The sequence below is a fragment of the Oncorhynchus tshawytscha genome, unplaced genomic scaffold (assembly GCF_018296145.1).
Source record: "Oncorhynchus tshawytscha isolate Ot180627B unplaced genomic scaffold, Otsh_v2.0 Un_contig_191_pilon_pilon, whole genome shotgun sequence".
NCBI classification, from domain to species: Eukaryota; Metazoa; Chordata; class Actinopteri; order Salmoniformes; family Salmonidae; genus Oncorhynchus; species Oncorhynchus tshawytscha.
Window position 1 is genome coordinate 233,466 of NW_024609657.1, and position 24,035 is coordinate 257,500.

The window sequence follows — 24,035 nt, forward strand, 5'->3', positions numbered from 1 at the left end:
GAGGGAGGGAGGGAGGGAGGGAGGGAGGGAGGGAGGGAGGGAGGGAGGGAGGGGGGAGGGGGAGGGAGAGGGAGGAGGGAGAGGGAGAGGGAGGAGAGGGAGGGAGGGAGGGAGGAGAGGGAGGAGAGGAGAGGTCCAGCCCCTAAGCCAGTAGCACACAGCTATCAACAGAGAAGTGCAGGGCTGTAGGGCTGTAGGCTGTAGGAAGTAGGGCAGTAGGGCTGTAGTCAGTAGGCCTGTAAGAAGCAGGGCTGCAGGCAGTAGGGCTGTAGGAAGCAGGGCTGCAGGCAGTTGGGCTGTAGGCAGTAGGGCTGTAGAGCAGCAGGGCTGTAGGCAGTAGGGCTTTAGGCAGTAGGCCTGTAGGAAGCAGGGCTGCAGGCAGTAGGGCAGTAGGGCTGTAGAAAGTAGGGCAGTGGGGCTGTAGGGTAGTAGGGCTGTAGTAGCAGTAGGGCTGTAGGCAGTAGGGGGCTTTAGGCAGTAGGCCTGTAGGAAGCAGGGCTGCAGGCAGTAGGGCTGTAGGCAGTAGGGCTGTAGGCAGTAGGGCTGTAGCAGTAGGGCTGTAGGGCTGTAGGAAAGTAGGGCAGTAGGGCAGTAGGGCTGTAGGCAGTAGGCAGTAGGGCTGTAGGCAGGGCTAAGGCAGTAGGGCAGTAGGGCAGTAGGGCTGTAGGCAGTAGGGCTGTAGGCAGTAGGGTTCTATGCAGTAAGGAGTAGGGCAGTAGGGCTGTAGAAAGTAGGGCAGTAGGGCTGTAGGTAGTAGGGGGCAGTAGGGCTGTAGGCAGTAGGGCAGTAGGGCTGCAGGCAGTAGGGCTGTAGGAAGTAGGGCTGCAGGCAGCAGGGCTGTAGGCAGTAGGGCTTTAGGCAGTAGGCTGTAGGAAGCAGGGCTGCAGCAAGGGCAGTAGGGCTGTAGGGCAGTAGGGCTGTAGGGCAGTAGGGCAGTAGGGCTGTAGGAAGCAGGGCTGCATGCAGTAGGCTGTAGGAAGCAGGGCTGCAGGCAGTAGGGCTGTAGGCAGTAGGGCTGTAGGAAGAGCAGCAGGGCTGTAGGCAGTAGGGCTTTAGGCAGTAGGCCTGTAGGAAGTAGGACAGTAGGGCTGTAGGCAGTAGGGCTGTAGAGAGTAGGGCAGTAGGGCTCTAGGCAGCAGGGCTATATGCAGTAAGGCAGTAGGGCAGTAGGGCTGTAGAGTGTAGGCAGTAGGGCTGTAGGCAGTAGGGCTGTAGAGAGTAGGGCAGTAGGGCTGTAGGGCTGTAGGCAGTAGGGCTGTAGGCAGTATGCATTAGGGCTGTAGGCAGTAGGGCAGTAGGGCTGTAGGGCTGTAGACAGTAGGGCAGTAGGGCTGTAGGGCAGTAGGGCTGTAGGGCAGTAGGGCAGTAGGGCTGTAGGGCTGTAGGCAGTGGGGCTGTAGGCAGTAGGCTGTAGGGCTGTAGGGCAGTAGGGCTGTAGGCAGTATGGCTATAGGTCAGTAGGGCTGTAGGCTGTGGGCTGTAGGGTTGTAGACAGTAGGGCAGTAGGCAGTAGGCAGTAGGCTGTAGGCAGTAGGGCAGTAGGGCTGTAGGGCTGTAGGCAGTAGGCAGTAGGGCTGTAGGAAGCAGGGCTGCAGGCAGTAGGGCTGTAGGATGCAGGGCTGCATGCAGTAGGCTGTAGGCAGTAGGACAGTAGGGCAGTAGGGCAGTAGGCTGTAGACAGTAGGGCAGTAGGCAGTAGGGCAGTAGGGCTGTAGGCAGTAGGGCAGTAGGGCAGTAGGGCTGTAGGCAGTAGAGCTGTAGGCAGTAGGGCTGTAGGGCTGTAGGAAGCAGGGCTGCAGGCAGTAGGGCTGTAGGAAGCAGGGCTACAGGCAGTAGGGCTGTAGGAAGCAGGGCTACAGGCAGTAGGGCTGTAGGAAGCAGGGCTGCAGGCAGTAGGGCTGTAGGCAGTAAGGCAGTAGGGCAATAGGGCTGTAGGCAGTAGGGCTGTAGGGCAGTAGGGCTGTAGGCAGTAGGGATGTAGGGCTGTAGGCAGTAGGGCAGTAGGGCTGTCGGTCATTAGCTCCCTGCTAATACAGAGTTGTTGTTCTCTGCATCTAGCTAGCATGCTCTAAATGTATCCTATTAGCTCCCTGCTAATACAGAGTTGTTGTTCTCTGCATCTAGCTAGCATGCTCTAAATGTATATTAGCTCCCTGCTAATACAGAGCTGTTGATCTCTGCAGTTATCAAATGGGAACCGGATTATTACCACGACACAGGAGAGAGTAAAGATACCAGCTGTTACTAAGGAAACACAGTACAGGAGCTCTGCCGTGCTGGGGCCTTGGAGGAGCCATTCTGGAGCCAACCAGGAGCCATCGGTTCCTAAGGAAACACAGTACAGGAGCTCTGCCGTGCTGGGGCCTTGGAGGAGCCATTCTGGAGCCAACCAGGAGCCATCGGTTACTACGGCAACACAGTACTGGAGCGCTGCCGTGCTGGGGCCTTGGAGGAGCCATTCTGGAGCCAACCAGGAGCCATCGGTTACTACGGCAACACAGTACTGGAGCGCTGCCGTGCTGGGGCCTTGGAGGAGCCATTCTGGAGCCATTGGGAACTATGCAGAGGGGCATCAGGGGGGCAAGAGGGCTTGGGTTTCCACATTCCAGACCAGGGAGGGGAGCAGATGAGACAGGTGGAGGATGGAGGGATGGGGGAGAGAGGGAGAGAGAGAGAGAGAGAGGGATATAATTTAGGATAGAGAGATATAGAGATCATTAGATATGGAGTGAGAGATATGGATTTAGAGAGAGAGAGAGAGAGAGAGAGAGAGAGAGAGAGAGAGAGAGATGGAGAGAGAGAGAGAGATTCAAAGGGCCAGACAGAGAGAGAGACAGACAGAAGGAGGATGGGGGTGGAAGAGTGAGAGAAAGAGAGACAGGTGGTGTTTTGAGAGAGGTGGAGGGGTGTGTTTGTTTTGTCAGCAGTCTACTGTCTGATGCTCACAGCTGAGAATGCACACACACACACATACCAAGGCCAGTTGACTAGTGGCTCACACTGTTAACGAAACCATTCTCTGTTAGACTCACTGTTAACTAAACCATATAATTTAGAATCAATGGGTATATATAGATATATAGATATCATTAATTTAGAATCAATGGGTATATATAGATATATAGATATCATTAATTTAGAATCAATGGGTATATATAGATATCATTAATTTAGAATCAATGGGTATGTATAGATATCATTAATTTAGAATCAATGGGTATATATAGATATATAGATATCATTAATTTATAATCAATGGGTATGTATAGATATCATTAATTTAGAATCAATGGGTATATATAGATATATAGATATCATTAATTTAGAATCAATGGGTATGTATAGATATCATTAATTTAGAATCAATGGGTATGTATAGATATCATTAATTTAGAATCAATGGGTATGTATAGATATCATTAATTTAGAATCAATGGGTATATATAGATATCATTAATTTAGAATCAATGGGTATGTATAGATATCATTAATTTAGAATCAATGGGTATATATAGATATATAGATATCATTAATTTAGAATCAATGGGTATGTATAGATATCATTAATTTAGAATCAATGGGTATATATAGATATATAGATATCATTAATTTATAATCAATGGGTATGTATAGATATCATTAATTTAGAATCAATGGGTATATATAGATATATAGATATCATTAATTTAGAATCAATGGGTATGTATAGATATCATTAATTTAGAATCAATGGGTATGTATAGATATCATTAATTTAGAATCAATGGGTATGTATAGATATCATTAATTTAGAATCAATGGGTATATATAGATATCATTAATTTAGAATCAATGGGTATATATAGATATATAGATATCATTAATTTAGAATCAATGGGTACATATAGATATATAGATATCATTAATTTAGAATCAATGGGTATATATAGATATCATTAATTTAGAATCAATGGGTATATATAGATATCATTAATTTAGAATCAATGGGTATATATAGATATATAGATATCATTAATTTAGAATCAATGGGTACATATAGATATATAGATATCATTAATTTAGAATCAATGGGTATATATAGATATCATTAATTTAGAATCAATGGGTACATATAGATATCATTCATTTAGAATCAATGGGTATATATAGATATATAGATATCATTAATTTAGAATCAATGGGTATATATAGATATATAGATATCATTAATTTAGAATCAATGGGTATGTATAGATATCATTAATTTAGAATCAATGGGTATATATAGATATCATTAATTTAGAATCAATGGGTATATATAGATATATAGATATCATTAATTTAGAATCAATGGGTACATATAGATATCATTCATTTAGAATCAATGGGTATATATAGATATCATTAATTTAGAATCAATGGGTATATATAGATATCATTAATTTAGAATCAATGGGTATATATAGATATCATTAATTTAGAATCAATGGGTACATATAGATATCATTAATTTAGAATCAATGGGTATATATAGATATCATTAATTTAGAATCAATGGGTATATATAGATATCATTAATTTAGAATCAATGGGTACATATAGATATCATTAATTTAGAATCAATGGGTATATATAGATATCATTCATTTAGAATCAATGGGTACATATAGATATCATTCATTTAGAATCAATGGGTATATATAGATATCATTCATTTAGAATCAATATATAGATATCATTAATTTAGAATCAATGGGTATATATATAGATATCATTAATTTAGAATCAATGGGTATATATAGATATCATTAATTTAGAATCAATGGGTATATATAGATATCATTCATTTAGAATCAATGGGTATATATAGATATCATTAATTTAGAATCAATGGGTACATATAGATACATTTAGAATCAATGGGTATATATAGATATCATTCATTTAGAATCAATGGGTACATATAGATATCATTAATTTAGATGATTTCAAATCAATGGGATATATATAGGGATATCATTCATTTAGAATCAATGGGATGATTAGATATCATTATTTAGAATGATTTACAATATAGATATGATTAATTTAGAATCAATGGGTATGATTTATCAATTTATAGGGATGATTTACAATTAGGGATGAAGTCCACAAACAGATACAGTAGGGATGATTCAAAATACAGAAATCATCCAGGGATGATTTCCTGTCATAATATCATACAATGTAGGGATGATTTCAATGTAGGGATGATTTATTACAATATAGGGATGATTTACAATATAGGGATGATTTACAATATAGGGATGATTTATTACAATATAGGGATGATTTACAATATAGGGATGATTTACAATGTAGGGATGATTTACAATGTAGGGATGATTTCAAATGTAGGGATGATTTAAATGTAGGGATGATTTATTACAATATAGGGATGATTTACAATGTAGGGATGATTTACAATGTAGGGATGATTTATTACAATATAGGGATGATTTACAATATAGGGATGATTTACAATATAGGGATGATTTACAATATAGGGATGATTTACAATATACGGATGATTTACAATATAGGGATGATTTATTACAATATAGGGATGATTTATTACAATATAGGGATGGTTTACAATATAGGGATGATTTATTACAATATAGGGATGATTTACAATATACGGATGATTTACAATATAGGGATGATTTATTACAATATAGGGATGATTTATTACAATATAGGGATGGTTTACAATATAGGGATGATTTACAATATACGGATGATTTACAATATAGGGATGATTTATTACAATATAGGGATGATTTACAACATAGGGATGATTTACAATATAGGGATGATTTACTATATAGGGATGATTTACAATATAGGGATGATTTATTACAATATAGGGATGATTTACAATATAGGGATGATTTATTACAATATAGGGATGATTTACAATATAGGGATGATTTACAATATAGGGATGATTTACAATATAGGGATGATTTATTACAATGTAGGGATGATTTACAATATACGGATGATTTATTACAATGTAGGGATGATTTACAATATAGGGATGATTTACAATATAGGGATGATTTACAACATAGGGATGATTTACAATATAGGGATGATTTACAATATAGGGATGATTTATTACAATATAGGGATGATTTACAATATAGGGATGATTTATTACAATGTAGGGATGATTTACAATATAGGGATGATTTACAATATAGGGATGATTTACAATATAGGGATGATTTACAATATAGGGATGATTTACAATATAGGATGATTTATTACAATATAGGGATGATTTATTACAATATAGGGATGATTTACAATATACGGATGATTTATTACAATGTAGGGATGATTTACAATATAGGGATGATTTATTACAATATAGGGATGATTTACAATATAGGGATGATTTACAATATAGGGATGATTTACAATATAGGGATGATTTATTACAATGTAGGGATGATTTACAATATACGGATGATTTATTACAATGTAGGGATGATTTACAATATAGGGATGATTTATTACAATATAGGGATGATTTACAATATAGGGATGATTTACAATATAGGGATGATTTACAATATAGGGATGATTTACTATATAGGGATGATTTACAACATAGGGATGATTTACAATATAGGGATGATTTACAATATAGGGATGATTTATTACAATATAGGGATGATTTACAATATAGGGATGATTTATTACAATGTAGGGATGATTTACAATATAGGGATGATTTACAATATACGGATGATTTACAATATTGGGATGATTTATTATATTGGGATGATGTATTACAATATAGGGATGATTTACAATATACGGATGATTTACAATATAGGGATGATTTCTGTATTTCTAAAGTGACATGTCTTGAAAACTTGATTGCTGACAAGGTTGACATTTGGGGTCTATGTCTGTCAACAATGGACTAACGAAAAACCCCAAATTATAGTTTTTAGGTTAACGTTTTCCTTTAACAATATAAAGGGCATAAAAAACACAGGAAACTGTTATACAATGATCCATCCATCCTAATAATGTCTTATTTTGGTTCCGCTTTAGCACTGAGATCCAAACCGAATTTGTATGTTCTGATTTAAAAGTCTAAATTTAGATTTTTAATACAGACCGTCACACCCCCCCCGGTTTCAATTAACCTCAGTTTTCTCATGTGTCTGTCTGACCGTGTCGTTGTCAAGCCAGTTTCTGATCCTAGGCCATGGAAGGAGCCTTGAGCCACCGGGGCCGATCCTTCTGCCGCTGACGGAGAGAGAGAGACAGAGACGGCAACCCCCATTCGTAATAAGACAACGCACACTAACCTGTAATAACTGACACACTGATGTGACTGATATGACAAATGTTGTTGTTCGTTCCATGTTTTATAACAGAAACTCGGAACATGATAACAACGAGCAGAAAGATGGAGAGGCTGAGAAGGGATCATTAAACAAATGTAACAGTATATAGCTTCCCGCCCCTCTTGGTCTGCTGGATCCGGGGCAGGTAAAGGTGCGAGATCTCATCCTGTTCAGTGTAATTGTGTGTGTTTTGGTCTGCTGGATCAGGGCAGGTGAATGATCTCATCCCGTTCAGTGTAATTTTGTGTGTTTTGGTCTGCTGGATCAGGGCAGGTGAATGTGTGAGAGCCACTTAGGAAGACAGGAAGGAAGTGTGTTGTACATGTGTAGCCCTCCTATTCGTTTGTCTTTTTTTCCCTTGTTTTATCCATTTTGAATATTCATAATGTTTTAATGTAAACGTATTTATTCATAATAAAAAATTAACGATTAAAAAAAATATATATTTATCTTTTTAACCCTTTTCTTCTTCTTTATAACGAGACAAGCTCCGGCTCCGTCACACACGTTCCAACACCCCAGTCCTATCCAATAAGTTACTGTCAGAGACGCATAGCGAGTAAACATAGACGTAGTTTCTACGTGCGTAATTGGCTATAATGTAGACCATAAACGTTCAGCCTGTCTACTACGAATGAATCTGAGCCGTACTGTACTGTATTAGAATGGTTTAGTTTAACAGTGAGACTACACTAATACAACATTTATAGCGCCAGTATTACATACTGTCTTACTGGTGATGATGCTACTGCGGACTGTGTGTGTGTGTGTGTGTGTGTGTGTGTGTGTGTGTGTCCGTACTACCGGCGGCGTCACGTGTCAGAGCCCCCCCTCCCCTGGTGGAGCTGAAGTTTGCCTTGTCAGAACATCACGGAGCTCCAACAGAAACGGACGCGTGGGTTTTTCTCTCTCTCCGCTTGATCGTTGATGGATATTATTTTCTCCTACACGGCGCCCACGAACTAACTCACACGGTGACGGTACCACTTCTCTTCCGTTCTGTTTTTTTTTGTTTTTGCCTCTTTGGATTATTCTTCATCTCGAGAAAAAAAACGTGAAATGAAATAGGGAGAGGAAGTACAAGGAGAAGATAGAGAGAAAGAAAAGCTGGACATCAGAGCAGGGTTTGGTGCTCCCGCTACACGGCAAGTCACGGACATGCTTCAGGGAACTTGTAATTCCATATCGATAAGGTAGGTCTAATCAGATTGATCACATGCGTCAATCATCTCTCTGTCTATATCGATCAGGTTTGTTTAAATGAACACTTCAGTTTATGGTTCCCATTATTGAGATACTTTTTTTTAAATGGATCGTCTTTCGAAACCACAAGTGATGAATTATATTCGCTTCTTAATTGAATATCGATATTACTGAGATGTTAAAGTCTCTCTCTCTGGTTTGATACAGCTCCTTATCGATAGAGAGTAAATATTAGTGGTTCTCATCATAACCGCACTGGTTCTAGAAGAGCAGGCGGCGTAAAATGCGCTTTACTCCTCCATTAGCCACGACTCCAACACAGCAACACAGACTCCTCTTCAGCAACACAGACTCCTCTTCAGTAACACAGACTCCGGGTCTAATATGGTTTATAGAAATCTTGCTGTATCTTCAGCAAAACAGACTCCGGGTCTAATAAATCAAATCAAATCTATAAATCAAATCAAATGTTATTGGTCCATATATTTATGAGATGTTATTGCGGGTGTGAAATGCTTGGTGTTCCTAGCTCCAACAGTGCATATCTAACAATTCACAACAATACACACACACATACATCTGAAAGTTAAATCATGTAATTAATACATATATAAATATTAGACTGAGCGACGTCGGAGTGGCATTAGAATACGGTAGATTACAGTATATACATAATGAGTAAAGCAGTATGTAAACATTATTAATATCACGTTTCAGGTATGACCCAGATGCAAATGGTGTCGAAGAAACAAAACGTTTTTTTCTAAAACATAGGCAGGCAAATGACAGGTCAAAGGCAGGTCAGGGGTCAATAATCCACTGAGGGTGGAAAGGTACCAGACCAGCAGGCAGGCTCAGGGTCAAAGGCAGGTCAGGGGTCAATAATCCACTGAGGTGGGGTAAGTTTTTTTTTCAATGATTTATTTCACTTTTGTTTAATTAACCAGTTTTATTTCACCTTTATTTAACCAGGTAGGCCAGTTGAGAACACCTTTATTTAACCAGGTAGGCTAGTTGAGAACACCTTTATTTAACCAGGTAGGCTAGTTGAGAACACCTTTATTTAACCAGGTAGGCTAGTTGAGAACACCTTTATTTAACAGGTAGGCCGGTTGAGAACAAATTCTCATTTACAACCTGCGACCTGGCCAAGATAAAGGAAAGCAGTGTGACACAAACAACAACACAGAGTTACACATGGAATAAACAACCGTACAGTCAATAACCCAATAAAAAACAGAAAGACTATATACAGTGTGTGCAAATGGCGTGAGGAGGTAAGGCAATAAATAGGCCATAGTAGCAAAGTAATTACAATTTAGCAAATTAACACTGGAGTGATAGATGAGTAGATGATGATGCGCAAGTAGAGGTACTGGTGTGCAAAAGAGCAGCAAAGTAAATAAAAACAGTATGGGGATGAGGTAGGTAGATTGGGTGGGCTATTTACAGATGGACTATGTACAGCTGCAGCGATCGGTTAGCTGCTCAGATAGCTGATGTTTAAAGTTAGTGAGGAAAATATAAGTCTCCAGCTTCAGCGATTTTGTAAATCGTTCCAGTCACTGGCAGCAGAGAACTGTAAGGAAAGGCGGCCAAAGGAGGTGCTAGCTTTGGGGTGACCAGTGAAATATACCTGCTGGAGTGTGTGCTACAGGTGGGTTTTGCTATGGTGACCAGTGAGCTGAGATAAGGTGGGGCTTTACATAGCAAGGACTTATAGATGACCTGGAGCCAGTGGGTCTGGCGATGAATATGAAGCGAGGGCCAGCCGACTAGAGCATACAGGTTGCAGTGGTGGGTAGTGTATGGGGCTTTGGTGACAAAACGGATGGCACTGTGATAGACTGCACCCAGTTTGCTGAGTAGAGTATAGGAAGGTTTTTTGTAAATGACATCACCAAAGTCAAGGATCGGTAGGATGGTCAGTTTTATGAGGGTATGTTTGGCAGCATGAATGAAGGAGGCTTTGTTGCGAAATAGGAAGCCGATTATAGATTTAATTTTGGATTGGAGATGTTTAATATGAGTCTGGAAGGAGAGTTTACAGTCTAGCCAGACACCTAGGTATATAGATGTCCACATATTTGTAGTTGTCCACATATTCTAAGTTAGAACTGTCCAGAGTAGTGATGATGCAGGCAGGTGCGGGCAGCGATCGGTTGAAGAGCACACATTTAGGTTTACTTGGTTTACTTGTATTTAAGAGCTGTTAGAGGCCACGGAAGGAGAGTTGTATGGCATTGAAGCTCATTTGGAAGTTAGTTAACACAGTGTCCAATGAAGGGCCAGATGTATACAGAATGGTGTCGTCTGCGTGGAGGTGGATCAGAGAATCACCTGCAGCAAGAGCGACATCGTTGATATATACAGAGAAAAGCCTCGGCCCGAGAATTGAACCCTGTGGCACCCCATAAAGACTGCCAGAGGTCCGGACAACAGGCCCTCCGATTTGACACACTGAACTCTGTCTGAGAAGTAGTTGGTGAACCAGGCGAGGAAGTCATTTGAGAAACCAAGGCTGTTGAGTCTGCTGATGAGAATATGGTGATTGACAGAGTCGAAAGCCTTGGCCTGGTTGATGAATACAGCCGCACAGTATTGTCTTTTATCGATGGCGGTTATGATATCGTTTAGTACCTTGAGTGTGACTGAAGTGCACACTGTTACCAGGCAGGCTCAGGGTTAGGCTAGGCAGGCTGAAGTGCACACTGTTACCAGGCAGGCTCAGGGTTAGGCTAGGCAGGCTGAAGTGCACACTGTTACCAGGCAGGCTCAGGGTTAGGCCAGGCAGGCTGAAGTGCACACTGTTACCAGGCAGGCTCAGGGTTAGGCCAGGCAGGCTGAAGTGCACACTGTTACCAGGCAGGCTCAGGGTTAGGCCAGGCAGGCTGAAGTGCACACTGGGCAGAACGGTCAAAACCGGGAAGGACTCGAAAACAGGAGCAGGGAAACTAACTGGCCACAGACAAACAGAGAACACAGGTATAAATACACAGGGGATAATCGTGGAAGATGGGCGACACCTCCATTATTAAAGTGACCAGTGATTTCAAGTCAGCTCTAAGCTGCAGGGTTGCGTAACCAGGTGGCAGTCTGATGGCCTAGGTGACTAGGTATCCCCCTTTCCTTTTCTTTCAGATAGAAGCTGTTTTTCAGTCTCTCGGTCCCAGCTTTGATGCACCTGTACTGACCTCGCCTTCTGGATGATAGCTGGGTGAACTGTCCGTGGCTCGGGTGGTTGTTGTCCTTGATGATCTTTTTGGCCTTCCTGTGACTTCGGGTGGTGTAGGTGTTCTAGAGGGCAGGTAGTTTGCCCACTGTGATGCGTTGGGCAGACCTCACCACCCTGTGGAGAGCCCTGCGATTGCAGGCGGTGCAGTTGCCGTACCAGGTGGTGATACAGCCCGACAGGATGCCTCTGAATTGTGCATCTGTAAAAGTTTGTGAGGGTTTTAGGGGCTAAACCAATTTATTTTTCAGCCTCCTGAGGTTGAAGAGGTGTTGCTGCACCTTCACAACGCTGTCTGTGTGGGTGGACCAATTCAGATTGTCAGTGATGTGTACGCAGAGGACCTTAAAACTTTCTACCTTCTCCACTGCCGTCCCGTCGATGTGGATAGGGGGGTGCTCCCTCTGCTGTTCCCTGAAGTCCATGAGCAGCTCCTTTGTTTTGTTGATGTTGAGTGAGAGGTTATTTTCCTGGCACCACTCTCTGAAGGCCCTCACCTCCTCTCTGTAGGCTGTCTTGTCATTGTTGGTAATCAGGCTTACTACTGTTGTGTCATCTGCAAACTTGATGATTGAGTTGGAGGCGTGCATGGCCATGCAGTCATGGGTGAACAGGGAGTACAGGAGAGGGCTGAGCACGCACCCTTGCGGGGCCCCAGTGTTGAGGATCTGCAAAGTGGAGGAGTTGTTTCCTACCTTCACCACCTCGGCAGGTGGCCCGTCAGGAAGTCCAGGACCCAGTTGCACAGGGCGGGGTCGAGACCCAGGGTCTCAAGCTTAATGATGAGTTTGGAGGGTACTATGGTGTTGAATGCTGAGCTATAGTGAATGAACAGCATTCTTACATAGGTATTCCTCTTGTCCAAATGGGTTAGGGCAGTGTGCAGTGTGAGGGAGATTTTGTCGTCTGTGAATCTATTGGGGCGGTAAGCAAATTGGAGTGGGTCTAGGATGTCAGGTAGGCTGGAGGTGATATGTTCTTTGACTAGTCTCTCAAAGCACTTCATGATGACAGAAGTGAGTGCCTCGGGGCGATAGTCATTTAGTTCAGTTACCTTTGCCTTCTTGGCTACAGGAACAATGGTGACCACCTTGAAGCATGTGGGAAGAGCAGAGTGGGATAGGGAGCGATTGAATATGTCCGTAAACACTCCAGCCAGCTGGTCTGCGCATGCTCTGAGGACGCGGCTAGGGATACCCTCTGGGCCAGCAGCCTTGCGAGGGTCAACACTCTTAAACGTCTTACTCACCTCGGCCACAGAGCAGGAGAGCCCACATTCCTTGGGAGCGCCCGCGTCGATGGCACTGCGTTATCCTCAAAGCGGGCGAAGAAGGTGTTTAGCTTGTCCGGGAGCAAGACGGTGTCCACCACATGGCTGGTTTTCCCTTTGTAGTCCACCCCACATGGCTGGTTTTCCCCGTCTCCTGTCTGATTGTCTGTAGACCCTGCCACATACGTCTCTGTCTGATTGTCTGTACTGCCACATACGTCTCATGTCTGAGCTGGTGAATTGCTACTCCACTTTGTCTCTATACTGACATTTTGCCTGTTTGATTGCCTTACGGAGGGAATAACTACACTGTTTGTAATCGGCGGTGGTGCGGTGGTTCACACTTTCAGTTTTGCGCGAATGCTGACGTCTATCCGTGGTTTCTGGTTTGGGTAGGTTTTAATAGTCACAGTGGATACAACATCTCATATAATACACTTCCTGATGAACTCAGTCACCGTATCCATGAATTTGTGTATGTTATTCTCAGAGGGTACCCGGGAACATCTTGAAGCATGTTTTCCGATTGGTCAGACCAGGGTTGAAATTACCTTTGCACAGGTACTTCATGTTTGGGTTTCTGCCTATAGGAAGGGAGGTTTTTTTAACCAGTGTCTTGTGATCTTCCTCTCCTCCTCTTCCTCTCCTCTCTTCCTCCTCTCCTCCTCTCCTCCTCCTCTCTTCCTCCTCTCCTCCTCTTCCTCTCCTCTCTTCCTCCCTCTCCTCCCCCTTCTTCCTTTCATCCTCTCCTCCTCTTCCTCTCCTCTCTTCCTCCTCTCCCCTCTTCCATTCTTCCTCTCCTCTCCTCCTCCTCCTCTCCTCTCTTCCTCCTCCTCTCTTCCTTTCTTCCTCTCCTCCTCTTCCTCTCCTCTCTTCTTCTCATCTCTTCCTCTCTTCCTCCTCCTCTCTTCCTCTCCTCTCTTCCTCCTCCACTTCCTCTCTTCCTCTTCCTCTTCCCTCCCTCCCCCTCCTCTCTCTCCATCTCTCCACCTCCCTTTCTTTCTGCCCCATCTCCCTTACTCCTCCCCCAGGGTGGCTCTACCTGGCTCTCTATCATGACTGATGGCGAGGGGAGAGTCCGTTTCCTCTACACCCCCACCCCCTCTACCCCCACCCCCACCTCCTCTACCACCACCCCCATCCTCACCCTCACTCCTGCCCTCAACGTCCAGCAGGGAGGGGAGGAAAGGCGATGCCGTGACGGAGAGGTGAGGGTTCTCATACCGGCTCCATTTTACCAGGAACACAACCCACACCCATCACCGTTTTACCGGGAACACAACCCCCCGAGACGTCACCACCACGACATCGGCTTCCCTGATGATGATGAGGAAGAGGAGGGAGGCAGCAGCACATGGAGTCCAGGGCCGGAGGAGGAGGAAGAGGAGGAGGAAAGGGAGGAGGAAGGTGCAGGAGTAGCTGCCCGTTGTGTCCCGGGGCCTCCCGTTGTCGTTACCGGCGGTAGTAGTGGTGGTGGTGTGTTCGGTAACGTGAGGAGGGAGCCAGTAACGGAGCCGGTAACGGAGCCGGTAGACCCAGTGGACCTGCTGTCTGAAGAGGAGGAGCAGCAGCCATATCCAGCCCTCGCCCCCGTAGTCTTCTTCTGCATCAAACAGACGACGCGTCCTCGCAGCTGGTGTCTACGCACGGTCTGTAACCCATATCCTTTACTGCTGGTCTGTACTGGTCTGTACTGGTATGTACTGGTCTGTAACCCATATCCTTTACTGCTGGTCTGTACTGGTCTGTACTGGTCTGTAACCCATATCCTTTACTGCTGGTCTGTACTGGTCTGTACTGGTCTGTACTGGTCTGTAACCCATATCCTTTACTGCTGGTCTGTACTGGTCTGTAACCCATATCCTTTACTGCTGGTCTGTACTGGTCTGTACTGTTCTGTACTGGTCTGTAACCCATATCCTTTACTGCTGGTCTGTACTGGTCTGTAACCCATATCCTTTACTGCTGGTCTGTACTGGTCTGTACTGGTCTTTAACCCATATCCTTTACTGCTGGTCTGTACTGGTCTGTACTGGTCTGTAACCCATATCCTTTACTGCTGGTCTGTCACCCATATTCTTTACTGCTGGTCTGTACTGGCCTGTACTGGTCTGTACTGGTCTGTACTGGTCTGTAACTCATATCCTTTACTGCTGGTCTGTTCTGGTCTGTACTGGTCTCTAAACCCATATCCTTTACTGCTGTTTGTAGCTGGTGTGTACTGGTCTGTTCTGTAGCTGGTCTAGTCTGTAGCTGGTCTGGCCGGTCTGTAGCTGTTCTGTAGCTGGTCTGGTCTGGTCTGTAGCTGTTCTGTAGCTGGTCTGTAGCTGGTCTGGTGTGTAGCTGGTCTGGTCTGTGGCTGGTCTGTAGCTGGTCTGGTCTGTAGCTGGTCTGTAGCTGGTCTGTTCTGTAGCTGGTCTGGTCTGTAGCTGGTCTGGTCTGTAGCTGGTCTGGTCTGTAGCTGGTCTGGTCTGTAGCTGTTGGGTAGCTGGTCTGGTCTGTAGCTGGTTCTGGTCTGTAGCTGTCTTCTGTTGCTGTTCTGTAGCTGGTCTGTAGCTGGTCTGGTCTGTAGCTGGTCTGTAGCTGTTCTGTAGCTGGTCTGGTCTGTAGCTGGTCTGGTCTGTAGCTGTTCTGGTTCTGTAGCTGGTCTGGTCTGTAGCTGGTCTGGTCTGTAGCTGGTCTGTAGCTGTTCTGGTCTGTAGCTGGTCTGGTCTGTAGCTGGTCTGTAGGTCTGGTCTGTAGCTGGTCTGGTCTGTAACTGGTCTGGTCTGTAGCTGGTCTGGTCTGTAGCTGGTCTGGTCTGTAGCTGGTCTGGTCTGTAGCTGGTCTGGTCTGGTCTGTAGCTGGTCTGTAGCTGGTCTGGTCTGTAGCTGGTCTGGTCTGTAGCTGTTCTGGTCTGTAGCTGGTTGGGTAGTCTGGGTAGCTGGTCTGGCTGTGGCTGGTCTGGTCTGTAGCTGGTCTGTAGCTGGTCTGGTCTGTAGCTGGTCTGGTCTGTAGCTGGTCTGGTCTGTAGCTGGTCTGTCTGTTCTGTAGCTGGTCTGGTCTGTAGCTGGTCTGGTCTGTAGCTGGTCTGTAGCTGGTCTGGTCTGTCTGGTCTGTAGCTGTTCTGGTCTGTGGTCTGGTCTGTAGCTGGTCTGGTCTGTAGCTGTTCTGTAGCTGGTCTGGTCTGTAGCTGGTCTGGTCTGTAGCTGGTCTGGTCTGAAGCTGTTCTGTAGCTGGTCTGTTCTGTAGCTGGTCTGGTCTGTAGCTGGTCTGGTCTGTAGCTGGTCTGGTCTGTAGTCTGGTCTGTCTGGTCTGTAGCTGTTCTGTAGCTGTTCTGTAGCTGGTCTGGTCTGTAGCTGGTCTGTAGCTGTTCTGGTCTGTAGCTGGTCTGGTCTGGTCTGTCTGTAGCTGTTCTGGTCTGTAGCTGGTCTGGTCTGTAAATGTTCTGGTCTGTAGCTGGTCTGCTGGTCTGGTCTGTAGCTGGTCTGGTCTTAGCTGGTCTGTAGCTGTTCTGGTCTGTAGCTGGTCTGGTCTGTAGCTGGTCTGTAGCTGGTCTGGTCTGTAGCTGGTCTGGTCTGTAACTGGTCTGGTCTGTAGCTGGTCTGGTCTGTAGCTGGTCTGTAGCTGGTCTGGTCTGTAGCTTGTCTGGTCTGTAGCTGGTCTGTAGCTGGTCTGGTCTGTAGCTGGTCTGGTCTGTAGCTGGTCTGTCTGTAGCTGGTCTGGTCTGTAGCTGGTCTGGTCTGGTCTGTAGCTGGTCTGGTCTGTAGTCTGGTCTGGTCTGTAGCTGGTCTGGTCTGTAGCTGTTCTGGTTAGCTGGTCTTCTGGTCTGTCTGTAGCTGGTCTGGTCTAGCTGGTCTGGTCTGTAGCTGGTCTCTGGTCTGTTCTGGTCTGCTGGTCTGGTCTGTAGCTGTTCTGGTCTGTAGCTGTTCTGGTAGCTGGTCTGGTCTGTAGCTGGCCTGGTTGGTAGCTGGCCTGGTCTGTAGCTGGCCCGGGTGGTAGCTGGTCTGGTCTGTAGCTGGTCTGGTCTGTAGCTGGTCTGTAGCTGGTCTGGTCTGTAGCTGGTCTGGTCTGTAGCTGGTCTGTATCTGGTCTGTTCTGTAGCTGGCCCGATTGGTAGCTGGTCTGGTCTGTAGCTGGTCTGGTCTGTAGCTGGTCTGTAGCTGGTCTGGTCTGTAGCTGGCCTGGTCTGTAGCTGGCCCGATTGGTAGCTGGTCTGGTCTGTAGCTGGTCTGGTCTGTAGCTGGTCTGGTCTGTAGCTGTTCTGTTCTGTAGCTGGTCAGAGAAAGGCAAGCGACATCCGCAAAGTCCTGTATGGTAACACTTTGAGAAGTTAAATGAGAAGGAGATGCCAACCACTGCGAGGTGGAACTGAGCTCCAGTAATGGTACTATAGGTACATTGTGAAATTTACGTTAAACTGTTCTTATTGTCTTTTAAACAGGAAAAAACGATTTAAAAAGGGACTGTTTTAAATGTCACGGTCCCACTTTTACTATGATGGGAGATGTTTCTCTCTCGGCATTTCTGCATTCTTGAGAATACGTGTGTGCGTGTGTGTGTGTGGTGTGTGTGTGTGTGTGTGTGTGTGTGTGTGTGTGTGTGTGTGTGTGTGTGTGTGTGTGTGTGTGTGTGTGTGTGTGTGTGTGTGTGTGTCCTCTAGCCAGACACTAAGCAGTGTTTGTTCCCAGGTAGGTGGTCAGAACTCTCCAGTGTAAATATTATAACCCAAAAAAAGTAAATGAACTGTGATTCACACACTCTGGTCTTCACACACCTCATAGCTGCCCAGCTGTCTGTGGTGTTAGAACACACACACACACACACACACTCACTCAGTCCTAATGAGAGGTGTGTGCAGCTGGTTGAAGTTTTCAACAAGCATGTCTATTCCTGGCTCCGTTTTGTTGCCCCGGCAACTCTGAGTTCCTGCTTTTTTAAAATGTATTGTTAAAGTATGTCAGAGTTGAGAACCCAACTCATAGATATCTGCTGCCAAAACTGGACCAGAACATCTCTTGCTTTCTCTGTCAGGCAACGAGACAAGCTTCCTGCTGAGAGTTAGTTAGTTAGTTATTAGCTGTGTTACTCATAAGGGTTTCACTAAGTTCAGTAGTTAGCTAGCTTGTTTTGGCTAATGTTAGCTATTAGCTGTGTTACTCATAGGGGTTTCACTAAGTACAGTAGCTAGCTAGCTTGCTTTGGCTAATGTTAGCTATTAGCTGTGTTACTCATAGGGGTTTCACTAAGTACAGTAGCTAGCTAGCTTGTTTTGGCTAATGTTAGCTATTAGCTGTGTTACTCATAGGGGTTTCACTACAGTAGTAGCTGGTAGCAGTTAGCTAGCTAGCTTGCTTTGGCTAACGTTAACTAGCTATTAGCTGTGTTTGAAAGAGGAAGTCACATCTACTATGAGAGACAGTTAGTTACTCCCTTATTGCTGCTGATCATCACCCATTATAAAATGACAACAATGTCTTGCTAGTTGACTGACTGGTCCACTGTAGAAGCCCTGTTTCCTGAAGCCCTGTGTCCTGAAGCCCTGTTTCCTGAAGCCCTGTTTCCTGAAGCCCTGTTTCCTGAAGCCCTGTGTCCTGAAGCCCTGTTTCCTGAATCCCTGTTTCCTGAATCCCTGTTTCCTGAACCCCTGTTTCCTGAACCCCTGTTTCCTGAAGCCCTGTTTCCTGAACCCCTGTTTCCTGAAGCCCTGTTTCCTGAATCCCTGTTTCCTGAAGCACTGTTTCCTGAAGCATTCTGCAAAGAATCTTTATTTAACCTTTATTTAACCAGGTAGGCCAGTTGAGAACAAGTTCTCATTTACAACGGCGACCTGGCCAAGAATAAAGCAAAGCAATGCGACACAAACAACAACGACAGAGTTACACACATACAAACGTACAATAACACAGAAAAGTCTATATGCGTGTAACCGATGTGAAACGGCTAGCTAGTTAGCGGTGGTGCTAATAGCTAATGGCGTTTTCAATCGGTGACGTCACTCTCTCTTGAGACCTTGAAGTAGTTGTTTCCCCCTGTGCTCTGCAAAGGGCCGTGGCTTTTTGTGGAGCGATGGGTAACGATGTTTCGAGGGTGGCTGTTGTCGATGTGTGCAGAGGGTCCCCGGTTCGAGCCCCGGGTTGTCGATGTGTGCAGAGGGTCCCCGGTTCGAGCCCCGGGTTGTCGATGTGTGCAGAGGGTCCCCGGTTCGAGCCCGGGTTGTCGATGTGTGCAGAGGGTCCCCGGTTCGAGCCCCGGGTTGTCGATGTGTGCAGAGGGTCCCCGGTTCGAGCCCCGGGTTGTCGATGTGTGCAGAGGGTCCCCGGTTCGAGCCCCGGGTTGTCGATATGTGCAGAGGGTCCCCGGTTCGAGCCCAGGTAGGGGGACGAGGAGAGGGACGGAAGCTATACTGTTACATACAGTATGTGCAAATGAGGTAAGAATGGAGCACTTTTCTACCCTGGAGTGTGTCAGCTTTATTTAACGAGGCAAGTCAGTTAAGAACAAAATGTTTATTTACAAGGACGGCCTACACCGGGCCGAACCCCGGACGACGCTGGGCCGAACCCCGGACACGCTGGGCCAAACCGCGGACGACGCTGGGCCAAACCCGGTCTACACCGAGCCGAACCCCGGACGACGCTGGGACAAACCCGGCCTCCACCGGGCCGAACCCCGGACGACGCTGGGCCAAACCCGGCCTACACCGGGCCGAACCCCGGACGACGCTGGGCCAAACCCGGTCTACACCGGGCCGAACCCCGGACGACGCTGGGCCAAACCCGGCCTACACCGGGCCGAACCCCGGACGACGCTGGGCCAAACCCGGCCTACACCGGGCCGAACCACGGACGACGCTGGGCCAAACCCGGTCTACACCGGCCGAACCCCGGACGACGCTGGGACAAACCCGGTCTACACCGGGCCGAACCCCGGACGACGCTGGGCCAAACCCGGCCTACACCGGGCCGAACCCCGGAAGACGCTGGGCCAAACCCGGCCTACACCGGGCCGAACCCCGGACGACGCTGGGCCAAACCCGGTCTACACCGAGCCGAACCCCGGACGACGCTGGGACAAACCCGGTCTACACCGGGCCGAACCCCAGACGACGCTGGGCCAAACCCGGCCTACACCGAGCCGAACCACGGACGACGCTGGGCCAAACCCGGTCTACACCGGGCCGAACCCCGGACGACGCTGGGCCAAACCCGGCCTACACCGGGCCGAACCCCAGACGACGCTGGGCCAATTATATGTCGGCACTACGGGACTCTCAATCCCGGGCAGGGTTGTGATACAGCCTGGGTTCGAACAAGGGTGTCTGTAGTGACGCCTCTTAGCACTGAGATGCAGTGCCTTAGACTACTGTGATTACAGCCTGGATTCGAACCAGGGTGTCTGTAGTGACGCCTCTTAGCACTGAGATACAGTGCCGATAGCCCCGCTGCGCCCACCCGGGAGGTGAAAGGTGAAGTGTGAACCCAACCCCATACCTACTGGTCACCATGCAGCCTCATCACTTGGGAGGTGAAAGGTGAAGTGTTAACCCAACCCCATACCTACTGGTCACCATGCAGCCTCATCACTTGGGAGGTGAAAGGTGAAGTGTGAACCCAACCCCATACCTACTGGTCACCATGCAGCCTCATCACTTGGGAGGTGAAAGGTGAAGTGTTAACCCAACACCATACCTACTGGTCACCATGCAGCCTCATTCCCGTCATCCTCTTGATCCTTAAACCAGAGATGATGTTTCCGTAGATGAGAGTTTTCAACCAAAGAGGTTTGAGTCCTCGTATCCCAGCAGAGAGACGTCTGGTCTGCGAAAAATACTGTTTTCCTCAATCGGATCCCTTAATAACTTCTGTTACTTGCTGGAATTATGTCCCTGTCAATCTCTTTTTTTTTTGAGAAGCCGTTTGCTGCCAAACGGAATCGGTTCGTATCAATTGAACTGACTTCATTAAAACGTAGAGTGACGGCCCTCTGATAATCATTTAAGTCAGGAGAAACTTGCTGGGGTAATGGTATACTGGTCTGTACTGGTCTGTACTGGGTAATGTTATTCGTAACCACTGTGCTGGTGTTCTGAAAGGTCTCCCTGGGTTTACCATCATGCTGTGGTCTGGTGTAATGGTATACTGGTCTGTACTGGTCTGTACTGGTCTGTACTGGTCTGTACTGGTCTGGGGTAATGTTATTCGTATCCACTGTGCTGGTGTTCTGAAAGGTCTCCCTGGGTTTACCATCATGCTGTGGCTGTTTGGTCACGACGTGTCGTTTTTTATTAAATTTGCTCCGTTGTGAGAGACTCATTACGAAACACTTCCCCCACACACACAAAACACATTGCGTGGCGCTTCTCGTTATATGTTTTTATGAATACCGAAGAGAGACTCATTACGAAACACTTCCCCCACACACACAAAACACATTGCTGGCGCTTTACATATGTTTTTATGAATACCGGAGAGAGACTCATTACGAAACACTTCCCCCACACACACAAAACACATTGCGTGGCGCTTCTCGTTATATGTTTTTATGAATACCGGAGAGAGACTCATTACGAAACACTTCCCCCCACACACACAAAACACATTGCGTGGCGCTTCTCGTTATATGTTTTTATGAATACCGGAGAGAGACTCATTACGAAACACTTCCCCCACACACACAAAACACATTGCGTGGCGCTTCTCGTTATATGTTTTTATGAATACCGGAGAGAGAGACTCATTAGAAACACTTCCCCCACACACACAAAACACATTGCGTGGCGCTTTGTTATATGTTTTATGAATACCGGAGAGAGAGAGACTCATTACGAAACACTTCCCCACACACACAAAATACATTGTTTCTCGTTATATGTTTTTATGAATACCGAAGAGAGACTCATTAAAACACTTCCCCCCACACACACAAAACACATTGCGTGGCGCCTCGTTATATGTTTTTATGAATTGAAGAGAGACTCATTACGAAACACTTCCCCCACACACACAAAACACATTGCGTGGCGCTTCTCGTTATATGTTTTTATGAATACCGAAGAGAGACTCATTACGAAACACTTCCCCCACACACACAAAACACATTGCGTGGCGCTTAATCGTTATATGTTTTTATGAATACTGAAGAGAGACTCAATGAAACACTTCCCCCACACACACAAAACACATTGCGTGGCGTTCTCGTTATATGTTTTTATGAATACCGGAGAGAGAGAGACTCATTACGAAACACTTCCCCACACACACAAAACACATTGCGGGGCTTCTGTTATATGTTTTTATGAATACCTGTAGAGAGACTCATTACGAAACACTTCCCCCACACACACAAAACACATTGGTGGCGCTTCTCGTTATATGTTTTTATGAATACCGGAGAGAGACTCATTACGAAACACTTCCCCCACACACACAAAACACATTGCGTGGCGCTTCTCGTTATATGTTTTTATGAATACCGGAGAGAGACTCATTACGAAACACTTCCCCCACACACACAAAACACATTGCGTGGTGCTTCTCGTTATATGTTTTTATGAATACCGGAGAGAGAGACTCATTACGAAACACTTCCCCCACACACACAAAACACATTGCGTGGCGCTTCTCGTTATATGTTTTTATGAATACTGTGCTGAGAGACTCATTACGAAACACTTCCCCCACACACACAAAACACATTGCTGTGGCGCTTCTCATTATATGTTTTTATGAATGAAGAGAGACTCATTCTGAAACACTTCCCCCACACACACAAAACACATTGCGTGGCGCTTCTCGTTATATGTTTTTATGAATACCGAAGAGAGACTCATTATGAAACACTTCCCCCACACACACAAAACACATTGCGTGGGGTATATGTTTTTATGAATACCGAAGAGAGACTCATTCGAAACACTTCCCCACACACACAAAACACATTGGTGGCGCTTCTCGTTATATGTTTTTATGAATCTGGGAGACTCAATGAAACACTTCCCCCACACACACAAAAGGTCATTGCGTGGCGTCGTTATATGTTTTTATGAATACCGGGAGAGAGAGACTCATTGAAACACTTCCCCACACACACAAAACACATTGCTGTGGCGTCTGTACTGGTTTTTATGAATACCGGAGAGAGAGTATTATGAAACACTTCCCCCCACACACAAAACACATTGCGTGGCGCTTCTCGTTATATGTTTTTATGAATACCGGAGAGAGACTCATTACGAAACACTTCCCCCCACACACACAAAACACATGCTGTGGCGCTTCTGGGTTATATGTTTTTATGGTACTGAGAGAGACTCATTACTGGTCTTCCCCCACACACACAAAACACATTGCGTGGTGCTTCTCGTTATATGTTTTTATGAATCTGGAGAGAGGACTCATTGAAACACTTCCCCACACACACAAAACACATGGTCGTGGCGGTTATATGTTTTTATGAATCCTGGGAGAGAGAGACTCATGGGGTAATGAAACACTTCCCACACACACAAAACACATTGCGTGGCGTACTGGTTATATGTTTTTATGAATACTGGGAGAGACTCATTACGAAACACTTCCCCCACACTGGTCAAAACACATTGTCGTGGCGGTATATGTTTTTATGAATACCGGAGAGAGACTCATTACTGAAACACTTCCCCCACACACACAAAACACATTGCTGTGGCGTCTGGGTTATATGTTTTTATGAATCTGAAGAGGTCTGGGAAACACTTCCCCCACACACAAAACACATTACTGGCGTCTGTTATATGTTTTTATGGTCTGGGAGACTCAATGAAACACTTCCCCCACACAGTCAAAACACTGGTGGCGTACTGGTCTATATGTTTTTATGGTCCGGGGAGACTCATTACGAAACACTTCCCCCACACACACAAAACACATTGCGTGGCGCTTCTCGTTATATGTTTTTATGAATACCGGAGAGAGAGAGA

The 24,035-nt window shown here is 45.7% G+C and overlaps 1 protein-coding gene across 1 annotated transcript; it reads left to right on the forward strand.

The window, feature by feature from the left end:
* The first annotated feature begins 8,265 nt into the window (after positions 1-8,265).
* LOC121845394 lies at positions 8,266-15,171 on the forward strand. Its single transcript, XM_042316665.1, has 2 exons — positions 8,266-8,584; positions 14,128-15,171. Exon 2 carries the CDS (start codon positions 14,152-14,154, stop codon positions 15,043-15,045), a length of 894 nt encoding a protein of 297 aa, XP_042172599.1. The 5' UTR covers positions 8,266-8,584; positions 14,128-14,151; the 3' UTR covers positions 15,046-15,171.
* The last annotated feature ends 8,864 nt before the right edge of the window (positions 15,172-24,035 follow it).

Excerpts from the sequence above, each read along its gene's own strand:
- LOC121845394 (XM_042316665.1), top strand. The coding sequence starts at position 14,152 with ATGACTGATGGCGAGGGGAGAGTCCGTTTCCTCTACACCCCCACCCCC.